This window comes from Bactrocera dorsalis, chromosome 3 (assembly GCF_023373825.1).
Source record: "Bactrocera dorsalis isolate Fly_Bdor chromosome 3, ASM2337382v1, whole genome shotgun sequence".
NCBI lineage: Eukaryota > Metazoa > Arthropoda > Insecta > Diptera > Tephritidae > Bactrocera > Bactrocera dorsalis.
Genome location: NC_064305.1, coordinates 48,212,267 through 48,234,600, shown reverse-complemented (window position 1 = coordinate 48,234,600; position 22,334 = coordinate 48,212,267). Strand labels below are relative to the sequence as shown.

Below are 22,334 nucleotides of genomic sequence, written 5' to 3'. Positions count from 1 at the left end.
TATCATCCACAGCCATTTTCGGATTTATACACACGTTGCCTTCGCGAAGGAGTGTTTCCAAAAATTTGGAATGTACAACGACTGGTACTACTACAGAAGCCAAACAAACCGGTAGGAGAACCAAGTTCCTATCGACCGCTCTGTATGATCGATACGATGGGCAAAATCCTGAAGCGGATAATCTGTACCCGTCTAGAAAATCATTTAGAAGGAGATGGTAGTCTCTCTGATAACCAATATAGTTTTCGTAGAAAGCGTTCAACTCTTGATGCAATCAAAAAAGTTGCAGGTATAGCAGAAAAGGCTATTGAAGGAGACAGGTGGATGTACGGGAACAAAGAATATTGTGCAGTCGTCACATTTGATATGAGAAACGCGTTTAATTCGGACCATTGGCTCCATATAGTGCATTAGTGGCACAATCGGTGTTCCGGTTGAGCGCTATTAGAATACTCAGTGTATTTCGCACGCTTTCTAATGAAGCTGTCGGGGTTCTAGCAGGAATTATGCCTCCAGACATAATGGCTCTCGAAGCGAATATACGATAAAAGTAAAAGCGCAGGCCGAAAACTAACAGTGGCAGAGCGTAGAGTAGAAAGACAAGACAGCTTAAACGAATGGCAAACACGCTGGGATACATCAAGAAAGGGGAGATGGACATACCGCTTAATCGGTAACATACAAGCATGGATGGAACGAAAACACGGAGAGGTAGATCACTATATGACACAGTTCCTAACAGGACATGGATGCTTCAGGGAGTACTTGCATAAGTACGGTCACGAGGAGGGAGTAGCTTGCTCTTTCTGTGGTAGCAATAGCGAGACGCCGAACACATATTTTTCCACTGTCGGAAATATGCAAATGAGCGACTATCTTTGGAAAAGGAAGTATCCAACCGGATAACGCCAGACAATATAGTGACCTATATGTTGCACTCGAGGAATGTAAGGAATTTAATGGAGAAGATGACAGCCGTGGTACTCCATGACCTGAGAAGAGCAGAACAGAAAAGAAGGAGTGAATCTAGAGCAGCGAATATCGCTCTAATCACGTGAGCCCACAGGCTAAGCTTGTCCTGCGATGAAATGCCTAACAGCGGTCCCACAGGGCCTCAATAAAGCTACAGGAGACGGAGTTAGGGTTTAGTACGTTAGCGTCCCGTTTCGCAAGTCCAGAACAGTATGTAATACTGACTGGGCGTGGTCCCGAAAGAGGTGCACCCAAAGCGGGCAGTACGAATCGTGCATACTTCTAAAGTTAAGTAGCAGTATCTATGTATGTAAGATTCCCCCTCCGGCAAAAAAAAACATCACACAAGTAGAGCAAAAGTCAGTATAGACGAAGGTACAGAGAATATTACAAACGGGATATATCTTATCACTTTCCGTTCTTCTGCAATCACCAATGATACAGAATATATCAAAGTGAAAAAAGAGACAGAACGCGAGGTAGAACAGGGTTATCTCTTCAATATCATCAGTAACGACACGAAACGAATCTGCCGGATGACATAAAATTTATTTTAAGGTCGGTGTTGCTCTCATTGTAGTGGCTTTATCATTATCAGGCAAATCTTGAAGGAAAGACAAAAAAAGTAAGTATAAAGGGCCATTGGTAACTACAAAATAATCAAGGACTGTTAGCAACTTTGGGGGGGAGTAGCTAACAAAAGTCAACGTTCTCGAGATTGTTGATTGTTGTTGTTATTGAATGATTGACAGTCAACAGTCTCAAAATTGTTGAAATTGTTGACCAGATAATATATATATGTATATAGTATAAAAGGTCTGTCGAATAATAATATTTTTCAAAAGTTATATTTTTTTATTCAAAGTACTTTCCTTATGCTTCGATACAACGTTTAGCCCGGTAACTAGTATTTCAAATGAGTGTTTAAGGTCATTTTTCGGAATGCTCTTGAAAATATCGGTCGTCGATATTTTTTGGATAGCTGAAATGTCCTGAAACCAGTGTCCTTTCATGGGCAAATGAAGTTTTCCAAATAGGTAAAAATCACAGGGTGCCAGATCAGGTGAGTAGGGTGAGTGATTAATGGTTAATATGGAGTTTTTTGTCAAAAAATCAGTGACAAGCGTCGACCGATAACACTGCGCATTGTCGTGCAACAGGCGCCAGGACCCTGCCTCACGGTATTGTGGTCGAATGCGTGACAAGAGACGCTTCATAGCCCCAAGGTAAAACACAGCATTAATCGTTTGGCCAGGTGGGACGAACTCTCGGTATACAATACCCTCGGAATCGTAAAAACAAATCAGTATTGTCTTCATATGCATTTATATGTGTTTTACGACTGATGACCAAAAGCTGCTGTCACTTTTTGATCGATAACGTCGATTGTAGTTATCCAATTGTCTTAAAATTTTTACGAAATTTCAACATGAGATCAAACTTTTTATTTCATATACCCACCAATAGGTGGCGCCACCAGAAACAGTTATATTTAAAAAGTTCTGTTTCTTTTGCGACAGACCTTGTATGACATCCACAATAAACAAATGAGCGGATGTAATTGCGCAGTCAGCAAACAAACTCATAGCGTGGCCGCCATGGTATAATTAAGATACCCGTGGGTTGAGTTGAGTTTATTAAATCATTAAGCGAATTTGTTTTTTCAGTAAGGTTTCCCATTTCATCATGAAAAGATATACCATCCAACAACGAGTCGAAAATTATTAGAACTTTGTACCGAATCGGAGTCAGTAGCTTTAAGAGTGTTACGTTCAATTTATGGTCGTCATAATCGTCCTGTCAGATCAACAATTGAGTGTCTAGTAGAAAAATAGAATATTACTGCCGCTAGACCATCAATTGAGGAAGACTCAAATCAGTCTCTCACATGTCGTTCTCAAGCGTTGGGCATCTCTGTGATGTAGTTGTGGCGAATTTTGCGAAAAGATCTTGGCCTACATCCTTACAAGATCAAATTGACGCAATAACTGAAACCTCTTGACCTCGTCGTATGTTCGTGAATTGGGCTGAGCAACGACTTGAAAATGAACAGTATTTTCATCAAAAAATCATATTCAATGATGAGGCTCATTTCTGGCTGAATCACACATACTCGATTACATCTCGAAAAATTTACGGTTTAATGTGGTTTATGAGCCGGCGGCGTCATTGGCTCGTACTTCTTCCGTGATAATTAAGACCGGCAGTAAATGAGAATCACTACCGCTCAATGACAACCGAAAATTTTTGGCACGAATTGAATGATATGGACTTGGACAATATGTGGTTCCAACAGGACGGCGCCACAAGCCACACAGCGAATGTCACAATCGATTTATTGGTAAACGTGTTATCTCACGAATATCGAACATGAAATTGCAGCCGAATCGGATGATTTGTGCTTGAAAACAGTCGGAAATGAAATCGAGTTCAATACATATTGGCATCGAATATACTTTCACAGCAATAAGGATGTCGCTCTTATTGAAAAACCTCTTACATATATTTTTCCGTATTATAATAGCTTTAACCGTTTATATTTTGTTGCCGATTATAATTAGCAAAACAAAGCGTAATAATCAGTTTAGGTTAACTTTAGATTTCAAACAAATAAAACAAATCAAAAAAAATAAATAAATAATTTCAAATTTAAAATTATGTTTGAAATTTTAAAAATATTTTATATAAGAAATTCGAAAATTCGACCCAGTGTCAGCTGACGATAAGGGAAATTAGAGCAATTCAGTTATATGTTTTTTGTATGGCACTTCTGTATAAGTGCAAAAGTAATGCATGATTACACGTATATGTAGGTGTAAGGAGAAAGTGGTGAATTGTTACGCCGCCATCACCAGGTTTTTCCCCAGTTCTGAAGGTTACAAAAACTAGTATTTTAATAATTTTTGATCACTTTTGATTTTAGCTGGCAGGGTTGGTCGTAGCAAAATCAAACAAGTCACCTTTGAAAAATATTAACCCAGTACAAAAATAAGAATAAGAGAAAGAATTCAAATACACTAAAAAATACATGCAGAAATTGCAGTGATTACCGATACACAAATGAATTCAAAATCATACGCTTATTAATTCAACCTTGAACCAGATAAGAAAATTACAATAATCTGCCAGCATTCCGGCGCTCCATTCCCCATTGAAGGTGCTTCCCCGTGAGGGAAATGTCCTGATCGAACCTCTCCTCTTGTTCGTCACTCACAGCTCGCAAACTAGCCGGAAATGAAATGACGTCGGACTTCGTTCTAATGCCTATAGTTTGAGTCAAACAAAAATATAAATTCAAATCATAGGTATAGCAAATGAAATGTGTCTGGGTCCTTGTTAATGCCATTTTAATAGTAGTCACACAAACGTAACACAATATGGGTAATCGAAAAAATATTTTCGTATTTTGTCAATAGTTGTCGGTGCAGTCTTATATCTCCACATTGTGTCATACCATAAAGTATTGGAAAGGTGAGATATTAAGACCCATTTAACCAACAAATTTAATTCGGGGAAGTTGAAAAAAGAAAGAGAAAATCGGTATAGCCACTCAAGCCACCAATGAAATTTGTGAAGAGACGATGTAACTGTATCAGTTCGTGTAGCACAACAATGATTCGCTCGCTTCCGTTCTGGAAATTTCGAAATTTCAATTTACACTGATGACAGTTTTATACTGATGGCATAATGTCTCTAGCGTATAAATGGCAAAGAGTGGTCGACCAAAATGGTACATATTTTTTTATTTATTTATTGGTATTAATATAAAAAAAAAATAAGTTCAAGTTTGATTAGAAACACGAAAAGACTTTTTCGACTACTCAATATATGCGGAACCCAGTATTAATCTTGATTCCTCACAGGAAATCCAAAATAGTGTAAACTGCAGAGTTCACTTAATTAACATCGTGAACTTACGAAGCTGATATTTCAAAGTTTATTCTCTATACAGATAACAAAATCTGTTGGGGTCGTTGGAGCACTTTCATGGCATGTTTACGATGTACAGTGCCGGACAAAACATATTCGAATGATTTAATTTTTTTTGTATGAAATGGCAAGTGTTTAAATGAGTTAAGCCTCCCTCCTTCACTCAACCTGGGAGAAACTGGCGCAAGTAAGGGAACACTGCGCAGTACACCACATCCGATGCTCAAACATCACCGCATAACACAACACCAATACAACTCACCACACCTATATATCAACTTCATCAACAAAAAGAATGGACAAATTTACAGCAAACACATTCGTTTTTCGACACCCATCCCGCGCGTCGCAATTTTCGCTAACAATTCGTCACACACTCCTCGCTGACACACTTTCGTTTTATACATACGTTCGATCATATGCGGAGTCACGAAAATCCCTCCTGCGATCCCCCAGCGGTCTGATATGCAACTTACCCGCTCCGTACACCTACCTACATACTTTCGTCGTTTAAATATAATAAAATAAAATAATTAAATTAAAAAATAATTTGTTATTTTTTATAAATTTAAATACATTAAATAATTGTAAACCCTTTAAATTGAATTAAATGATTTTGCATGTAAAACGTCAGCATTTTTAGCAAACGGATGTTAAAGTGGTTAATACTTTTGTGTCCAAATTAAGGACAACAAATTATATATAGGAATCAAATAATTTCTACGGTTTTGTATGTTTTCATAAAATAAGTAGTTATTCTTCAAATTTGAGTGATTTGTTTATATAGTATGTGTAATACCTCACCTACTTGTTTACTTCTAAACAATCCGATAATAAATACAATTATTCTCGGTAATGCTATGCAATGGAAATATGATATTTTATTGAGTTCATATTCAACTAACTCATATTCATGTTCGTTACTCTGAATCGTTGTGTCTCCCACGCTCACACAACACTAGTGCGGGTCTTTACATCCCTTCCTTATTTTCGTCTTTCTTTTATCTTTATTAAGCCTCTGGCTTCCCGTTGATGAAGTGGCGTCAGCTGAGATTTGTTGTGATGGTTGACCGCACTGCATGGATTGTCCTGAAGTCGTAAGATTACTTCCGTTGTCTGAGATTGTTTCGGATGCTGGTAGCTTTTTGATGTGACTAATGTTTCTTCTTAACGTTTTTTCTCCAGCTGTTATTATCACCTCATTGCCACTCCTTTCCTTTACTGTGTACTCCGTCGGATCGAAGTTTGGAGTAAGTTTGTGCACGAATACCACGTTCTTTAATAAGACCTTATCCCCTACCTCAATGTCGCTTTCTTTTGCCTTTCGTCTCATGTCCGCCTTCTCTTTCCCTTTCCATTTGTTAATAATGTCATAATCTCGGGCAGCCGAGTCCAACATGTCGTCTGTTAAGTCTTGAATACCTAGGATTTTATCTCGAACGACACGATTAAACATGAGCTCTGAGGATGAGGATCCTGTTGTACCGTGAGGCGTGACATCAATGCAAATTCCTCGATCTCCTTCTTGTAGTCTCGTTTGTTGTTGTGTGCGATTATTAACCTCTTTACTAAGGACTTGTTCATATTTTCAACTTCCCCATTCGCCTGCGGCCAATATGGGGAAGTCGTAATTAAAGTGATGTTGTGATTATTGCAGAAGCTTTTAAATTCGGAGCTGGTGAATTGTCTGCCATTATCCGCCCTTATTGAGTTAGGTATGCCCAATCTACTAAACACCTCTTGCGTGACGGAAATAATGGCATCAGACGTGATTTTTTTTTAGGAATTTTACCTCTTGGTAGTGGGAATAATAATCAATAAGGACAAGTGTGTAGTCGTTGTTAAGAAGAGGACCCAATAGATCGGTAGCAACACACTGTCAGGGACCATTTGGGAACACATGTCTTTGCATTGGTGGTTGGGACACTACATAGTAAGCAATTGACACATCTTTTTACGAAATTGTCTGCCTCCCTGCCTATCAACGGCCACCACACCTTTGATCGTAGCCTACGCTTCATCGCTGACTCTCCCGGGTGTCCCTCGTGCGCTAGTCTCAAAATTGTCTCCCTCAGTGTCTTGAGTATTACAAGGCGAGATCCTCTAAGCAAAATATCACCAACAGCTGATAGCTCGTACCGAAACGGGTAATAAACGTTTGCCTTATTGGCTGACCATAGATCATTTTTAACGCATGTTATGGTGTCTACTAACTCTTTGTCCTTTGCGCTCTCTGCCGCGATTTCGCTTATTCCCATCGCTGAGGGTGTCGCATTCTCAACAATATGGAAGATTGAGTGGTTGTAGCCGTCATCAAATGAGCTTGTCCGTTGGATTTTAGATAGTCTAGACACCGAGTCGGCTATGTTTTCTTTACCAGCCCGGTATACAACTTTGAACTTGTAGGGTTGCAACCTGAGAAGCCATCTCTCTATCCTCGCCGGAGGTTTTGGCGTGGGCTTGAAAATTGTCTCAAGTGGTTTATGGTCGGTGATTAACTCAAATTGCAGCCCCATTAAGTAGTAGTGGTATCTTTCAACAGCCCAAACTAGTGCAAGGCTCTCCTTCTCGGTCTGAGAGTATTTCTTTTCCGTATTTGATAGGCTCTTGCTCGCAAACGATATGATATGTGGCTCATTCTGATCGTCAAACTGTAAAAGTACCGCCCCTAGCGCTACTGGGCTTGCATCTGCTATTAGACGAGTTCTTTTTTTCGTGTTAAAGTATGCCAGGTTTGGTACGTTTGATAGGCCCTCCTTCAATTTGTCAAAAGATTCTTGTTGGCTTTTATCCCAGATAAACTTTTGGTTTAATTTGAGTAATTTTCTCAACGGTTCTGTTGTATCAGCGAGGTCCGGGAGGAATTTCCCCACGTATGTCACGAGACCCAAGAAGCTCCTTACCTCTTCCTTTGACTGTGGTGGGCGGAAGTCCCTAATCGTTTCAATCTTATCAGAGTGAGGTGCTATGCCCTCCTCAGATAACAGGTGTCCCAAGAATTTTAGCTTTTGTGCCTTCCAAACGCACTTCTTCTCGTTCATCATTAAATTGTTATCTCTAAACACGTCTACCACTCTTTTTACCGCTTCGTCATGTTCTGGCTCCGTTTTACCAAATATTATGATATCGTCTATATAATTAAATGCATTTTTGAAAGAGCATAACAGTTTTTCTATGACTCGCTGGAAGATCTCTGGGGCTGAATTTATCCCAAACATCAGCCTCTTTTACCTAAATAAACCCTTATGCGTAATGAAAGTGGTAATATCGCGACTGAATTCATCCAGCTCTAGCTGGTGAAATGCACACTTCAAGTCGATCCTAGAAAAGTACTTGGCGCCTCTTAGCTTCGTCATGAATATCTCAAACGTTGGTAGCGGATGATTTTCGCGCAGCACTGCTTGGTTTGCTCGCCGCATATCTATACACAACCTCATTTCTCCCCCTTCTTTATACACAATGACTATTGGAGATATGCATGAAGAAGGCCCTGCTCTTCCAAGGCTATCGGTATGCGACGCATCGGCTGTTGTACGGGTTTTACGGTAGGGTCGATTGATAATTGAATTTAATTGGTCTTAACTCCTAGCAGTTTTGGGAAAGGTTGTGCAATTTCCACGCTATTTACCCCTAGGCCTACTTTTAAAACTCAAGGCTGCATAGCTGTGTCGCGCCCCAATAAGGACTGGCACCCATTCTTTATTACGAAGAAGGTAGCAATTTTCTCCAATTTGTTCTTTACCGATATAGGTGCTTCGAAAACTTGAAGTACGTTCAGAACTTTATTTGACGCATAGGCCTTAAACTGGGTTGTGTGGTCTTCCCGTTCATTGAATATCACAGCCTTGTTCTTACGCAGTGTTCCCCAGTCACTTTCGCTTACCAAGTTGAGACGCGTGCCTGAATCAATTACCATTGATATCGGGCAACCACCGATACCACATATCTTGAAACAATTTACCTCTTCTTCTTCGTTCGTTTCTACATTTCGCACTTTGTATGACTCTGTGCGCTTCCTCTTGGGAGAACTTTGATTGTGGTCGCTCTTTCGTTTTTTTGTTCTACATTTTCTAGCAAAATGTCTAATCAAGCCGCATTTGTTGCATTTCGAAGACTTTGCCGGACATTTTGGATCGTTACTAAAATGTCCCTAGTCCTTTTTCTTCAAGTCGACTGGAGCCCACGAGTCTATTATTTTATCTTTGATGCAAATTTCATTTATTTCTGCGGCTGTTTTCCCGAATTCGCACTTCGACACTTGATGCCGGAGTCGTAGTAAGTATTTGTTGAAATTTTCCCCCTCAAAAAGGGATAAATTTCAAAAAAGGTGTCTTTCGAAAGTACAATTACGCTTTGGCGAGAAGTATTCATCAAGTTTGGCTACTAATACTTCGAAGGAGTTCACTTCCTTACTTCCCTCGACTAAGACACCAGGAATGTTAAAAGCTACTTCCTGCAGTTGGGGGCCCCCAGGTGTAGGTGTTTTTCTTTTTCACTACATCACTTATGTCTTCGGCTTGAAGATATAAGGAGAAGGATCGAAACCACCTTTCCCACTCTGACCGAACAAGGGCCTTATCTATGTTGTCGCACAAGAATGAACGAATCCCCATTTCTACTACGAGTGCGTTGTTGTACCTGTGTTACGCTTGATATTATTGGAAAAATTTTAATTTGTCACTTTTGTCGAATTTGTTACGTCTCCAAATCGCCTGGTGGCATTGACAAAATTAAATTTGTCACTTTACGTGTTATCTACTGACAAAATTGAATTCGTCACCCTCTGTTCTGAAATCAGATTTTGTTACACCTTTATAGCGCCTTTATAGTGGCTTTGGCAAAATTTAATTGGTCACGCTGTGATACATGGGCACAATTAATTACGCTCGCTTTCGTACTTAATACCCTTGATTCTAACGAAATTGAATTCGACACCTTCTGGCTTACATGCGCAATTTAATACAATTCCTTTACGTACTTTTCACACGCCTTTTGGCTTGTTTATGTATTCTGTATCCCCACACAATCCAATGTTTCGCCCACTAGTTGAATTACATCTGAAACGAAACATGTACTCTTTATTTAGCTCAGAACGAGGGGATTTTAAACTCGCCGAATCACATTGACGAGTATTGAAGACGAATGGCGGCCATTTTGCACTTATAAAATGTGGCATACAGAAATTTTCCACATTATGAATTACACTTTTTCCGAGTCAATTTGATCCCATCCTTGTCGTCACTTTAATACCTCACCTACTTGTTTACTTCTAAACAATCCGATAATAAATACAGTTATTCTCGGTAATTTTATGCAATGGAAATATGATATTTTATCGAGTTCATTGATAGTACGACTTTACAAGTTCACGCTCAATATTCAACTAACCCATATTCATGTTCGTTACTCTGAATCGTTCACTCACACAACACTAGTGCGGGTGTCTACAGTATGTATATAAAATGATAATTGCGAGAATAGGAGATGATAATGTAATTCGTTGATATGAGTCCAATATGTTTTATTCGACACTGTATATGAGATAGGTAGAGAGAATGCAATAGTTATACTTACATAGTATAAACGAAATGAATATGTGCTGTGGAAACTCATAGGGTGTCTACAGTATGTATATAAAATGATAATTGCGAGAATAGGAGATGATAATGTAATTCGTTGATATGAGTCCAATATGTTTTATTCGACACTGTATATGAGATAGGTAGAGAGAATGCAATAGTTATACTTACATAGTATAAACGAAATGAATATGTGCTGTGGAAACTGAGATATCAGCAAAAAGGGGCGCGTTTTTTGTGCGGTCCAGTGTTTTGTTATAGTTCTTCCAAGTGTTTTCAGCAATTTTAAAATCAAATCTTTCTTCTGCTACAGTCAGGTGACGGACGCAAGTGGGCGATTAAATCGAAAGACAGATAAGTACAATTTTTTGTATCTTATAAATATTTTACATACCTGTCCATCTTTCCGCGGCAGATTTGTTTTATTAATTATTTCCCCTAAGAACAACAATCCAGGCACAACGTGGTTATAATTTTGTTTTGCCGTTGTGTTTTGAGGCATCAGTAGTATCCCCTTCTTATGGTTTCTTTCTTCATTCCCTCTTGGTCTTGGTGTTGCCAACCACCGGTAATATAAATAAGACGTAAGAGGACAAGACTGAACGGACCTGTTGACAGGTATTCCCAACTGTTTTCTAGTGAGGTACGGCCTCTGAAAATATTATTGGGCATACATCAGAAAATTCTTTTCGTAAGAGATCTAAAATTGCCAGAACTCCGCCAAATGGCAAAAATGAAAAAAGAATATACCGATGGGCGATATCGGATTACCAAAATGAAATGAAACTTTGTCGCTCTATTCTCTGTATAGGAAAATCACTAATAGCCACTCTAACGGCTGCAGTAGAAGGGTCACCCTACCCATCAAAAAATTGCATTGCAGTGAAAACAGCTGCAATCCACAAGAACCATTAGGCATAACACATTAAACTGGGCCAGGGGAAAAGAACAATTCAAGTCCCAACAAAAGACATGAGAGAATGTCCATAGAAGGCAGTAGATGTGATGGTTGGGAGAAAAGGACTGCTTATATGGTTCGTTCCGGGAAACGAAAAGCTGATGAGATTGCCAAAGTGCCATCTGGCTAAGTACCGAACCAGTACAAAAAATATGCGAGTCTTCAAAGACGACAAACAATGAAATTTTCGAAACTGACAGACGGATAGAGGTGAGATGGAATGCTTTAAGATCGCCAAGTACATATGCAGGAGCACGGAAGGTAACCAAGCTTTTTGTAAACATGTTCTCGAAAAGACTGCAGGACGGTTTTTGTCCTGATTATAGGTCCCAGCTTACTGATATCACATACACAAACTCGTAAGTGATTTATTAATAATGACATATGCAAAAAGGAAACAAGAAGAGAGAGGCGATGGGACACCGCCTCTGCTCATATCGGACTTATCATGCCTTAGATATCAAGGAACTTCATATTTCAATAGACTAAATGAATTATCGCGATTACATATCAAGTCTCTATTAAATTTCGCAAAAAAGGATGACATCCTGTAAGACGAAAACATCAGATTGTATTAACTGAACGTCTATATGAGTGTAAGTTCTTTTAGGTCTATGTATGGCGTGATCAGTGAATATAACTTGGGTAAGGTTAGGTTATTTATTATCCAATATATACGCTTTAATTTCAACTGGAAGTTTTAATTTCGTGGGTAAGTTATATACAATTTTATATATTTTAAGTACAAGGACATACAATGATTGCGCCTTGATGTTCTTTTCATTTCTTTAAGATATCTTACATATTTACCGGTGCATGCAGTATAAAGTCAAGTTGAACTTCGAAAATCTCTCTATAAGGTATGTAGGAGCAAGTAAAAGTACTGAACCAATGTTATCCATTTTTGCCATCATGAAATATTATTTGCAGAAAAATAAGGACTTTTTCGGTAAAATGTCCGCCGTAGGAAATAAAGTGGTCCACATACCGTACTTTCGGTATGTACGGAATTGGAAATTTATTCTGTAATTTCGCGCATTTTCACAACGTAAAATAAGAAGGTAGTTATGCTTTATACAAGTATTGTAAATATATATTTGATTTAGAAATTGGTCTAATAGTTCCTAAGCCGTTCCACAACCCTGGTACAATTTTTATACTTTCTTACATTCCATGAAGCTCTTCGGTACCATCTTGAGTGTAAAATTTAATGTCTCTTCCGAATTTATTTAACACTTTTAATAGTTTTCAATATAACCGTTAAATGACCGCATCTTCGACCACCTCTACACCAGAACGAAAACGTTGAAACCATCGTTGTGCGGTGGAAATGGAAACTGTATCGGGTCCATAAACTGCACAAATTTTATTGGCGGCTTGAGATGCATTTTTGCCTTTATCGTAGTAGTACTGTAAAATATGGCGTATTTTCTCTTTATTTTGCTCCATGATTGCGACGCTATAACTCACGAACGACTTAAAAGAAACGACAATCAATCAAACACGCGTTAGCCCGTGAAATGAGCTTTCCAAAAAGGTATAGCATGACCCTATGCGACGAATAAAACTAGAACTACGCGCTTTCAGCGCCAACTAGCGAAAATACCGCAAGACTTTTTTGACAACCCAACAACCCAATATACGAGGGCTGTCTGATAAATAACCGACCTAACCATGATGCACGCGACTTTTTCAAATTTTTTGTTTTTTTTTCTACATAGTCTCCTTGTAACTCCACACACTTCTCCCAGCGATGCTCCCATCTCTGCAACCCTTCCAAACAGAGCGCTGGAAATGTTCATGCGCGCACGTTTGTGGTCTAGCGTAAGCAAACGCGACATCCAACGCGCGGACAGCTTTCTCATGCCCAAATCTTGGTTTAATATGTGACAAACACATTCTTTTGACATCTTCATAATCTAAGCTATTTCCCTAACTTTAATCCGGCGGTCGTCTAGTACCAATTGATGAACTTTAGCGATGTTTTCGTTAGTGGTTACAGTTTTTGGACGCCCAGGACGTTCATCATTTTCCAAGCTCCTGCGACCACGTTTAAATTCAGCTGCCCAAAATTTTACGGTGGTAAACGATGGTGCAGAGTCACCATACACAGAGTCCAACTCATCTTTGATTTGTGAAGGCGTATTGAGTTTCAAAAATAAAAATTTAATTACAGCTCGATATTCAATTTTTTCCATTTTAGGGAAATCACCGAAATAGACTCACAAAAACGACTGTCAACAGATAATTGCGCAAGATAAATTTCTGAAATTTTGGCGAGTAGCTATTATAATATGCACAATTTGAAGTAGAAACTTTTTTTCAGATGTGCCGCTAGCTTCACGTTGAGGTCGGTTATTTATCAGACAGCCCTCGTATACTTAATAGGGTTTTCGACGTCTCCTTTAGGCTGTTACAAACATCGTGGACTATCCAGAGTATAAAAACTCAAACTAAAGAGACGAGCTTAAATACATGAATGCGTTCATCACATGGCTGGAAATCATTATATTAAGCTAGACCAAGGCTTAAAATTGATTTATTTCACGTTTATTTAATTTCTTTAAAATATAAAAAAAAACTCTCTGTATTTTATTAAGTACAGTTTGGCAACGAATATGGGTAAAAATCAGATGTAGGCGCTGAAGTCCGCATATTCGATGCTTGCGACTCTTATTTTAGATGTGCGACACGACTCATCTCAACGGTACTATTCGTTTTATTCCGATAACATTATTGGTATCCGAATGAATTTTAAGTTTTCTACGATTTGTTTACTATTACAAAACATAACTATAGGAATAAAATGGAAGTTCTCCTAATTTGGAAAAATGAAAAAATGCAGTAACAAAATAATAAACTGTATTATATAACTTGTATGAAAGTTTTTATTTATATATGAATATTCACTGCTTTTGTAAAATTATGTTGAGGTGCGGTGTAATCTGTAAAAAATTATGCAAAATTTAATATTGAAGGAATTAGATGTATTGTCAAAAAACAACTGTGCTTAAGTCACCCGAAATGCACGTATTTATTTAACAATAAATCTATTTAGAAATATATAGGTATTGTATAATCAAGGTATAAAAAATATATATGTATAGTGTATAGTTAACAATTTAAAGGTGAACATGTGAGCTTTCGATACAAGTAGGAGAAAATTATGTCAGAAAACTCAATCGAAAACTACTCATCAGTGACCTAAACTTTTTTAAGTTAATAGCTGCTTATTTCTTATGAAATTAAAGGGATATATATGTGTTTGTTAAATTAAATATATATATATGTATGTACATAAGAGCATTTAACAAGGTAATTAACCCATGAAACTAATAACAAGCATTGATTGCTTCATTCGCGTAAGCTATAAAAGCGAGATAGTCTCGATAGCTTTTGCAGTTGCTATAAGTTTACGATACAACACGGTGTACGTTCGTTGCTTAAATCTTTTGTTTCGTTTCTTTTGCCGTTGTAAGTTTAAACTCAAATACAATTTTTTATTGCTTATAAAAATGAAATTGTGTTCAAGGTTGTAAAGTGTTTATCAAAAGCAACTATCAGTTTTGATCTATTATTGAGAAATACTTTTCATTACATAATGAGTAGAATAATGACAAAATTAACTACATACATCTCTATAGGACAATATATGGTGATATATATATATATATATATATATATATATATATATATATATGTATATGCATATGTATGTTTATATATATCATATATATATATATATATTAACGCTCATGTGTATTTTTTTGCACTTGACTGCTGACAATAAGTGCAAACAAAATACGTTAATGTATGCGCATGCAATATAATTACAGTATTCAACCGTTGTACTCTAGCAGTGACAGTTACAAACTCAACAACATCATCTTAACATACAAATACCAATTTATTATGCATGCGAGTATAGGAAATTATATGAAAGTTTTCGTAATTAAGTATTCCTTTTAATGGGAAAACAATAAATAGAAAAAGCGTTTCTTTGTTAGAGGACTTGCCATCATTTATAAGTTTTTTCCACTTACAACATCATTCATATATCTTTATTCCTTACAGGCATTGAACACTTAAATATAAAATGAAACTCTTTATATTGGCCGGCGTTTTAGCTTTAGCTTATTTCACCACTGCCGAAGATAAATACACAACTAAATATGACAATATTGACGTTGATGAAATATTAAAGTCAGATCGTTTATTCAATAATTATTTTAAATGTTTGATTGAAACGGGCAAGTGTACACCAGAGGGACGAGAACTAAAGAAGACGCTTCCAGATGCACTGAAAACTGAATGTAGCAAATGTAGTGAAAAACAGAAACAAAATACCGACAAAGTTATACGTTATGTCATTGATAACAAACCCGATGAATGGAAACAACTGCAAGCTAAGTATGACCCTGAGGGTATATATGCAGCCAAATATAAGAAAGAAGCGGAGAAACAAGGCATCACAATTTAAATCACCTTAACAATTCATAATATATATGACTAATACATATTGTAAATAGTTTTGTCAGTACATATTTGTAGATAAGCACATCTTTGTACACACATGTACTCGTGTAAGCGCTGACATATGTGTAAATAAATAAATAATATTTCTGGGAATAGACATTTATATCTATGACGTTTAGTTACTGATCAACTAAAGGCATGATAACTTTACCTGTTGAAAGTAATATACAACAATTAGATCATTTGCGTTCTTTTACGTGATTATTAATTTCGTTTGCTTGGCATGTGAATATACTACAATTTCTGAAAACTGGCAAAGAATCTAAAAATTTTACCACTACCTTAAATGAAATCAGTACATAATAGCAAAGTACAACCTTTCAAAAGTCTGAAGTAATTATCATTCAAACTTAGAAACTATATTTTTCTTAAATTGAGCCTACTGATTTTAGTATACAAATTTATTTAAGGCCATTCACAGATAAAATGCTTCCAATTCGAAGCACAAACAAAAAATTCGAAAGTATTTCTTCCTAGTTAGAATATTTACAAACAAACAAATTTTAAAGAAATGGATATCTTAGTTTATTTACTGTGCACATTTGTGTCGTTATTTGCTACATCCAGTATCAATATAATTATTTATGAGACTGTATCATTCTCTGAATATAAAACTTATTCTTCATAGACGACAAAAATGGTTAAGGCTGTATATCTAACACATTAAATCTTGTATATAAAAAGAAAGGTAATACTACAAGCAAAAAATAAATAATAATTAAACTAAAGATTTGAAATCTAGAAAAAGACTAATTAGCGAAATATGAACCTAATATTATTATTAATTCGGAAAACATAAAATTTTTCTAGACTTTTTTGTACGCGAAATAAAGAATTATGTTATCCCAAGTTTTGCGAAGTGAACAATAACTTTTTGTAAAATTACAATAAAACTAGCTGAAAGTATTAGGTAAAGAAAAATTTTAATATTTTTCCAATAGATGGTTTTAGTAACATATGTATATCTCACGTTGTATAAGTCTGATTGGTTCACACAATATGGCGTTAGAAAGATAAGTTGCCGTACTGAAAAACATATTCAGACAGTTTTGTGTTTCCGTACCTTAGTACTGTTTGAACCCTCGTCAAAAATGTTCAGCAGCAAAACGGAGATATACTGTAATTTATATTTTTTTCCCCAAAAAATTAAATTTCAAGCCAAGTAGCTGAATATGTCCATAGAACCATAATCATCATACTTAAAAGGGGACCAATTTTAAACAAAAAATCATTAATTATGTTACTTTTTTTTAGTTTAGCGTTTTTGTTTCAAACCATTATCATATATATGTACCTCTACTAAGAATTGTTAAATACATAGGGATCCAAAAATAAACGTTTAATTTTAATACGGCATTCTAGGTAATTAGATTAGATAATTTTTTCACGATGTGATATCACCTCCATTATTTTTTTATTTTTACTCAGGGAGTTTGACTTCGAATTTTCTTATTAGTACATCCAGATGAAATGTAGTCACAAATGTCTCCACACCAGGTCGTAACATTCGTTTGTCCGCGAACGACGTACACCATTTTCTCATGAACTCTGACTCTGTTGTCGTTCGATTCGGTTTTTTATGTTCACCTACCTTCTTGACATCACCGGCTGTAATTCAACTTCTTAACAATTTCGTACGGCCCTAGGAACTTTTTCTTAATCTGATACCAAATTGTGCACGCTTTATAGCTACTAATTCATTTACCTTTGTTCCGCTTCTCTCGTTACAGTAAAGTTTTTTCGGTTCTTCCTATACTGCTTTGATATTTTTCTAGCCGTCTCCCTAAACTATTCACTTTCTGTTTCTAGCTCTTTGATTACTTCGTTTTCAAAGTCTCACCCAACTTTACCTGGTTTTCTACACGCATGTTAAGCTCTGTTATTAATTAAATGGGGACACCTTTGTGCTACGATTTGAATAGTTGTTTAGAAACGTTTGTAAGTATGTTAGCGACGTTTTCATACCATTACTTTGGATTGGTCAACATTGAAATAATCCTTCGGTGGGTGCGTTTTACCTGTGCATTTCTCCTCGGTACACCCATCGCTATATAAAAATGCTGTATTCCCTGCGCAACACAATAGTCTTTAAAAGCTTGAGTTCCAAAAAATAGCAGCTTATTTACGTAACCTATCAATCACTGCGGATACACTAGTAATCTTTTGTGGAATATAATGAGACAAATTTAGATAAAGCGTCTTAAAATTATAAAATGTGGTTAAAACGTTTTGGTCAAAGGTTCTAAATGATCTCAGAGATACATAGGTGATCATCTTAAGGAATGGGGGTAAGTAAGCCTTCTTTTTTACTCATTTTTGTATTTGCTACAATGCACTCTACAGAACTGATTACTATTCGAACAACTTCCTGGCCTTGGTGCGGAATATAATAAAATTTTTCTACTAGCTCTTGGGTTTTATATATGCAATGCAATGTGCATTGCACAGGGAAAAAGAACTAGTTCTTTGGAAGTATCTAAAATTTCATAAGCGGAATAGAAATCTTCGTAAGGACCCTTTTCTAATATGGCCCAACTGCCATTGTCTAATGGTCATTCAACTGTGATTAAGCCATCTACATGTCTCATCTGAGTAGTCAAATTCCTATAAAAATAACGCCCACCTTGGAACTCTGTAGGATATGTTTTCTTTTCGCAACGTAAGCACAAATGCATTTCAATTTGAAAATATTGTAAACTTTTTCTCTTTTCAAATATATTTGCCATTTTTTAACGCTGTAATAACTGATAAAACCTCTAGTTCTTATGAGCTGTACTTTTCTTCGGTCTGACTTGTTTTTCTACTTAAAAACTGTTGAAAATCATAATCTCCACTAAATTTTTGCATAAATATTGTCCTATCTCGATATCACCACGAGGGTTATATACTCGAAGAACCGGTGAAAGACATTACCTGTTCTGCTTCTATTTTGAAATTGCTACCATTTCTTAGCAAATTTGCCAAAGGTTTTGCCAGTGATGCATATCTACTCACAAATAGTTTGAAGCAAGAGGTTTTCTATAATTTGGCAATTTTTAATGGCCTGAATCCTTTCCTGAGAAGGCTTAAATGTCCCCGCCTCAACGATATTTCAAAGTAAATTAAATCGCTCTAAAAAATGACACATTTTCCATTTGATACACACACCCTATCGCGATCCTACTTCTAAAACTCGTTTCAATTTCATTACTCTTCCATCAACGACTTTGGATGCAATAATGATGTCGTCCTTATATTGTATATAGCAATCGTTCTGTCTTTTATAAGGTCTCTGAAAACATAATTTACGAAACTGGAAAATACGGGTCGGCTTTAGTATACCGTCCCAGGATTTCGGGAATAAAAAGGGTATGGTCGAATAGAGGAGATTATCCTGATCAAGGATATATATGGTTATAGCCGCAGGAAGCTTATAGTTTCCGAGATATTCGCGTTTAAAGTTGAAAATTTGCAATATTTTAATCACATATTTTCGATATATAAAATTAATTTTTCACTTATATTTTTCACTTTTATATACACTAACACATCACTTATTCATTTGCGCACATTTATTTTATATACTATAGTGCAAAAATTGCTTTTAATACACATTTAAATTATTGTTGAACTATTATTATTTTAGAATAACAAACGAATTACAAACTGTCAAATAATCAGTGTTACCTTATCGACATCATTTGTAAAAATAAATGTTTCATGTAATCAGTGTTACCATACTGAAATATTTTACAAACTAAAACAAAAAAAATATAAGGAAATATTATACCCTAAATACAGGAAACATTATCGTTGATAAACAATAAAAAATATATTAAAAATTTAAGCGGCCTGAAGGCCGTCAATGTAAAAATGAGTTCTACGGGAGAAAAAAAATGTATACACCCGGTGTTGGATCGACAAGGGAAATTTTTTTGTAGCAATGCCGAAGGCCGCCAACGCAAAAAGGAGTTTTACGCGAAAAGAATTTGATACACCCCGGTGTTGGACCGACCAGGGTAATTTTTTTTGAAGCGCGGCCGAAGGCCGCCCACGCAAGAAGGAGTTCTACGCGAAAAGAATTTGATACACCCCTGTGTTGGACCGACCAGGGTTATTTTTTTTGAAGCGCGGCCGAAGGCCGCCCACGCAAAAAGGAGTTCTACGCGAAAAGAATTTGATACACCCCGGTGTTGGACCGACCAGGGTTATTTTTTTTTGAAGCGCGGCCGAAGGCCGCCCACGCAAAAAGGAGTTCTACGAGAAAAGAATTTGATACACCCTTGTGTTGGACCGACCAGGGTTATTTTTTTTGAAGCGCGGTCGAAGGCCGCACACGCAAAAAGGAGTTCTACGCGAAAAGAATTTGATACACCCTTGTGTTGGACCGACCAGGGTTATTTTTTTTGAAGCGCGGTCGAAGGCCGCACACGCAAAAAGGAGTTCTTGCAGCGTATTGAATCACAGTGGCGTGTAATAAAAAGGTTTTTTGCGAGGGACAACCACAACAATCCGGAAAACTTCGCCGATTTAATTGTAGAGTACGTTTGGCGGAAAAATGTGGCCAACAGACACGAGGATCCTTTTGTTAAATTATTAGAGGCAATAAAATTTATATACAAGCCTTAATACACGTTTGTCTTATTAAATTTAAATAATTTCTTTGTTTGACCGATCAGGGTTATTTTTTTTCATAGGTTGTTGATTTTCGTATTTGGGGTATAATCTGTTTCCTTTATTTCATTTAGTTATTTTACAAATGATGTCGATAAGGTAACACTGATTATATGAAACACATATTTTTACAAATGATGTCGATAAGGTAACACTGATTATTTGACAGTTTGTAATTCGTTTGTTATTCTAAAATAATAATAATTCAACAATAATTGAAATGTGTATTAAAAGCAATTTTTGCACTATGGTATATAAAATAAATGTGTGCAAATGAATAAGTGATGTGTTAGTGTATATAAAAGTGAAAAATATAAGTGAAAAATTAATTTTATATATCGAAAATATGTGATTAAAATATTGCAAATTTTCAACTTTAAACGCGAATATCTCGGAAACTATAAGCTTCCTGCGGCTATAATCATATATATCCTTGATCAGGATAATCTCCTCTATCTGACCATATCCTTTTTATCCTTGAAATCCTGGGATGGTATACTAAATCCTTCCCAAAACTACCATACGTTGGAAGTATCATTCAAAGTTCGCTCGTCATTGGTCACCTCACCATTAAAATTAATTTTTTCGAAAACATTGATTATGCGCCTCTGACAATCGGCACTTTTATTTCAAAACTCATTGATCAATTCTTTTTGAGTAATTTCCAACTGGCCAAACCACATTGGCTCCTAATAAATAATTTGGTGCTATTATCACTATTAAAATATGTTAGGTTTTCTTTCTTTCCAGAATTGTAAAAATGAAAATTGTAAAGCGCTTAAAAATGTTTTCTAAACGCATGTCCACAAGCGATTATCGACGTTATCGATTTATAAGTGTCTTTTTGTCCGTTTTGTATTCAATAACGTTTACAATTTCATCATGGAAAGATATACGCAAGAACAACATTTACAAACTATTCAATTTTATTATCAAAATAATTGTTTTCCAATTGCAACTTTTCGTACACGTTTGCCATTTTATTATTGTAATAATTGTCCATCATCTGCAGTAAATAAACAAAACTGTCGATTCTAGTGCGAAGAATATCCACAAATTATTTATAAACAACCACTACATTCACCTAAAATAACAATTTGGTGTGGGTTTTGGCCTGGTGAAACATCGTTCCATTCTTGTTTCAAAATGAAGCTGGTACTGTCAATTGAGAGAAGTACAGACCCCTTGGCCAACTTATTATGCCCGCTTTTGGAAGAAGTTGATCTTGAAAACATCTAGCTTTAACACTTGATTTAGTGGAAAGAGTACTCAAAAATTGGGTTTTTCAAATTCGTTCCTGAAAAAGAAGTCCTGGAGGTCATTTGAATGATGTTATATTGAGAAATTAATTGCATGGATTGTGCTTCACATTAAATAAAAAACATTTAAATTTCCTTAACAAAGAATTTATTTTTGTTTTTTAAAGGAATCAGATCACACTTATTTGAAAACTTGGCTACTTTTCATTCGCGAACACTAGAAATTTGTGCATGTATTGTACTGATTTGACGACGCTGACAATAACAAACACGAACGATTAATATCGGTATTCTGCTTGTCACGATTGTCTCATGTCTCTAATTGTCACAATCGTAACAGTATACTACTATACTGTATCTGCCAGAATACAAAAATGAGACTCCTGACTAACAGAGTCACTAAATTACGATTGCGACAAATAGAGACATGAGACAAACGTGACAAGC

General features: G+C 36.3%; 1 protein-coding gene and 1 long non-coding RNA gene across 3 annotated transcripts; both read left to right on the top strand.

Moving 5' to 3' along the window:
• The first annotated feature begins 10,954 nt into the window (after positions 1-10,954).
• On the top strand, positions 10,955-16,078 carry LOC105225512 (ejaculatory bulb-specific protein 3). Of its 2 annotated transcripts, none has more exons than XM_049451469.1 (2): positions 10,955-10,969; positions 15,514-16,078. In XM_049451469.1, exon 2 carries the CDS (start codon positions 15,536-15,538, stop codon positions 15,917-15,919), a length of 384 nt encoding a protein of 127 aa, XP_049307426.1. In that variant the 5' UTR covers positions 10,955-10,969; positions 15,514-15,535; the 3' UTR covers positions 15,920-16,078. The 2 variants fall into 2 exon arrangements, with proteins under 2 accessions (XP_049307426.1, XP_011202324.1); XM_011204022.4 differs by lacking the exon at positions 10,955-10,969 and adding an exon at positions 14,755-14,913.
• Positions 16,079-20,505: 4,427 nt separating this feature from the next.
• On the top strand, positions 20,506-22,034 carry LOC125777209 (uncharacterized). Its single transcript, XR_007422165.1, has 2 exons — positions 20,506-20,727; positions 20,777-22,034. It is a non-coding gene; the product is annotated as an uncharacterized LOC125777209 (long non-coding RNA).
• Positions 22,035-22,334: the final 300 nt, after the last annotated feature.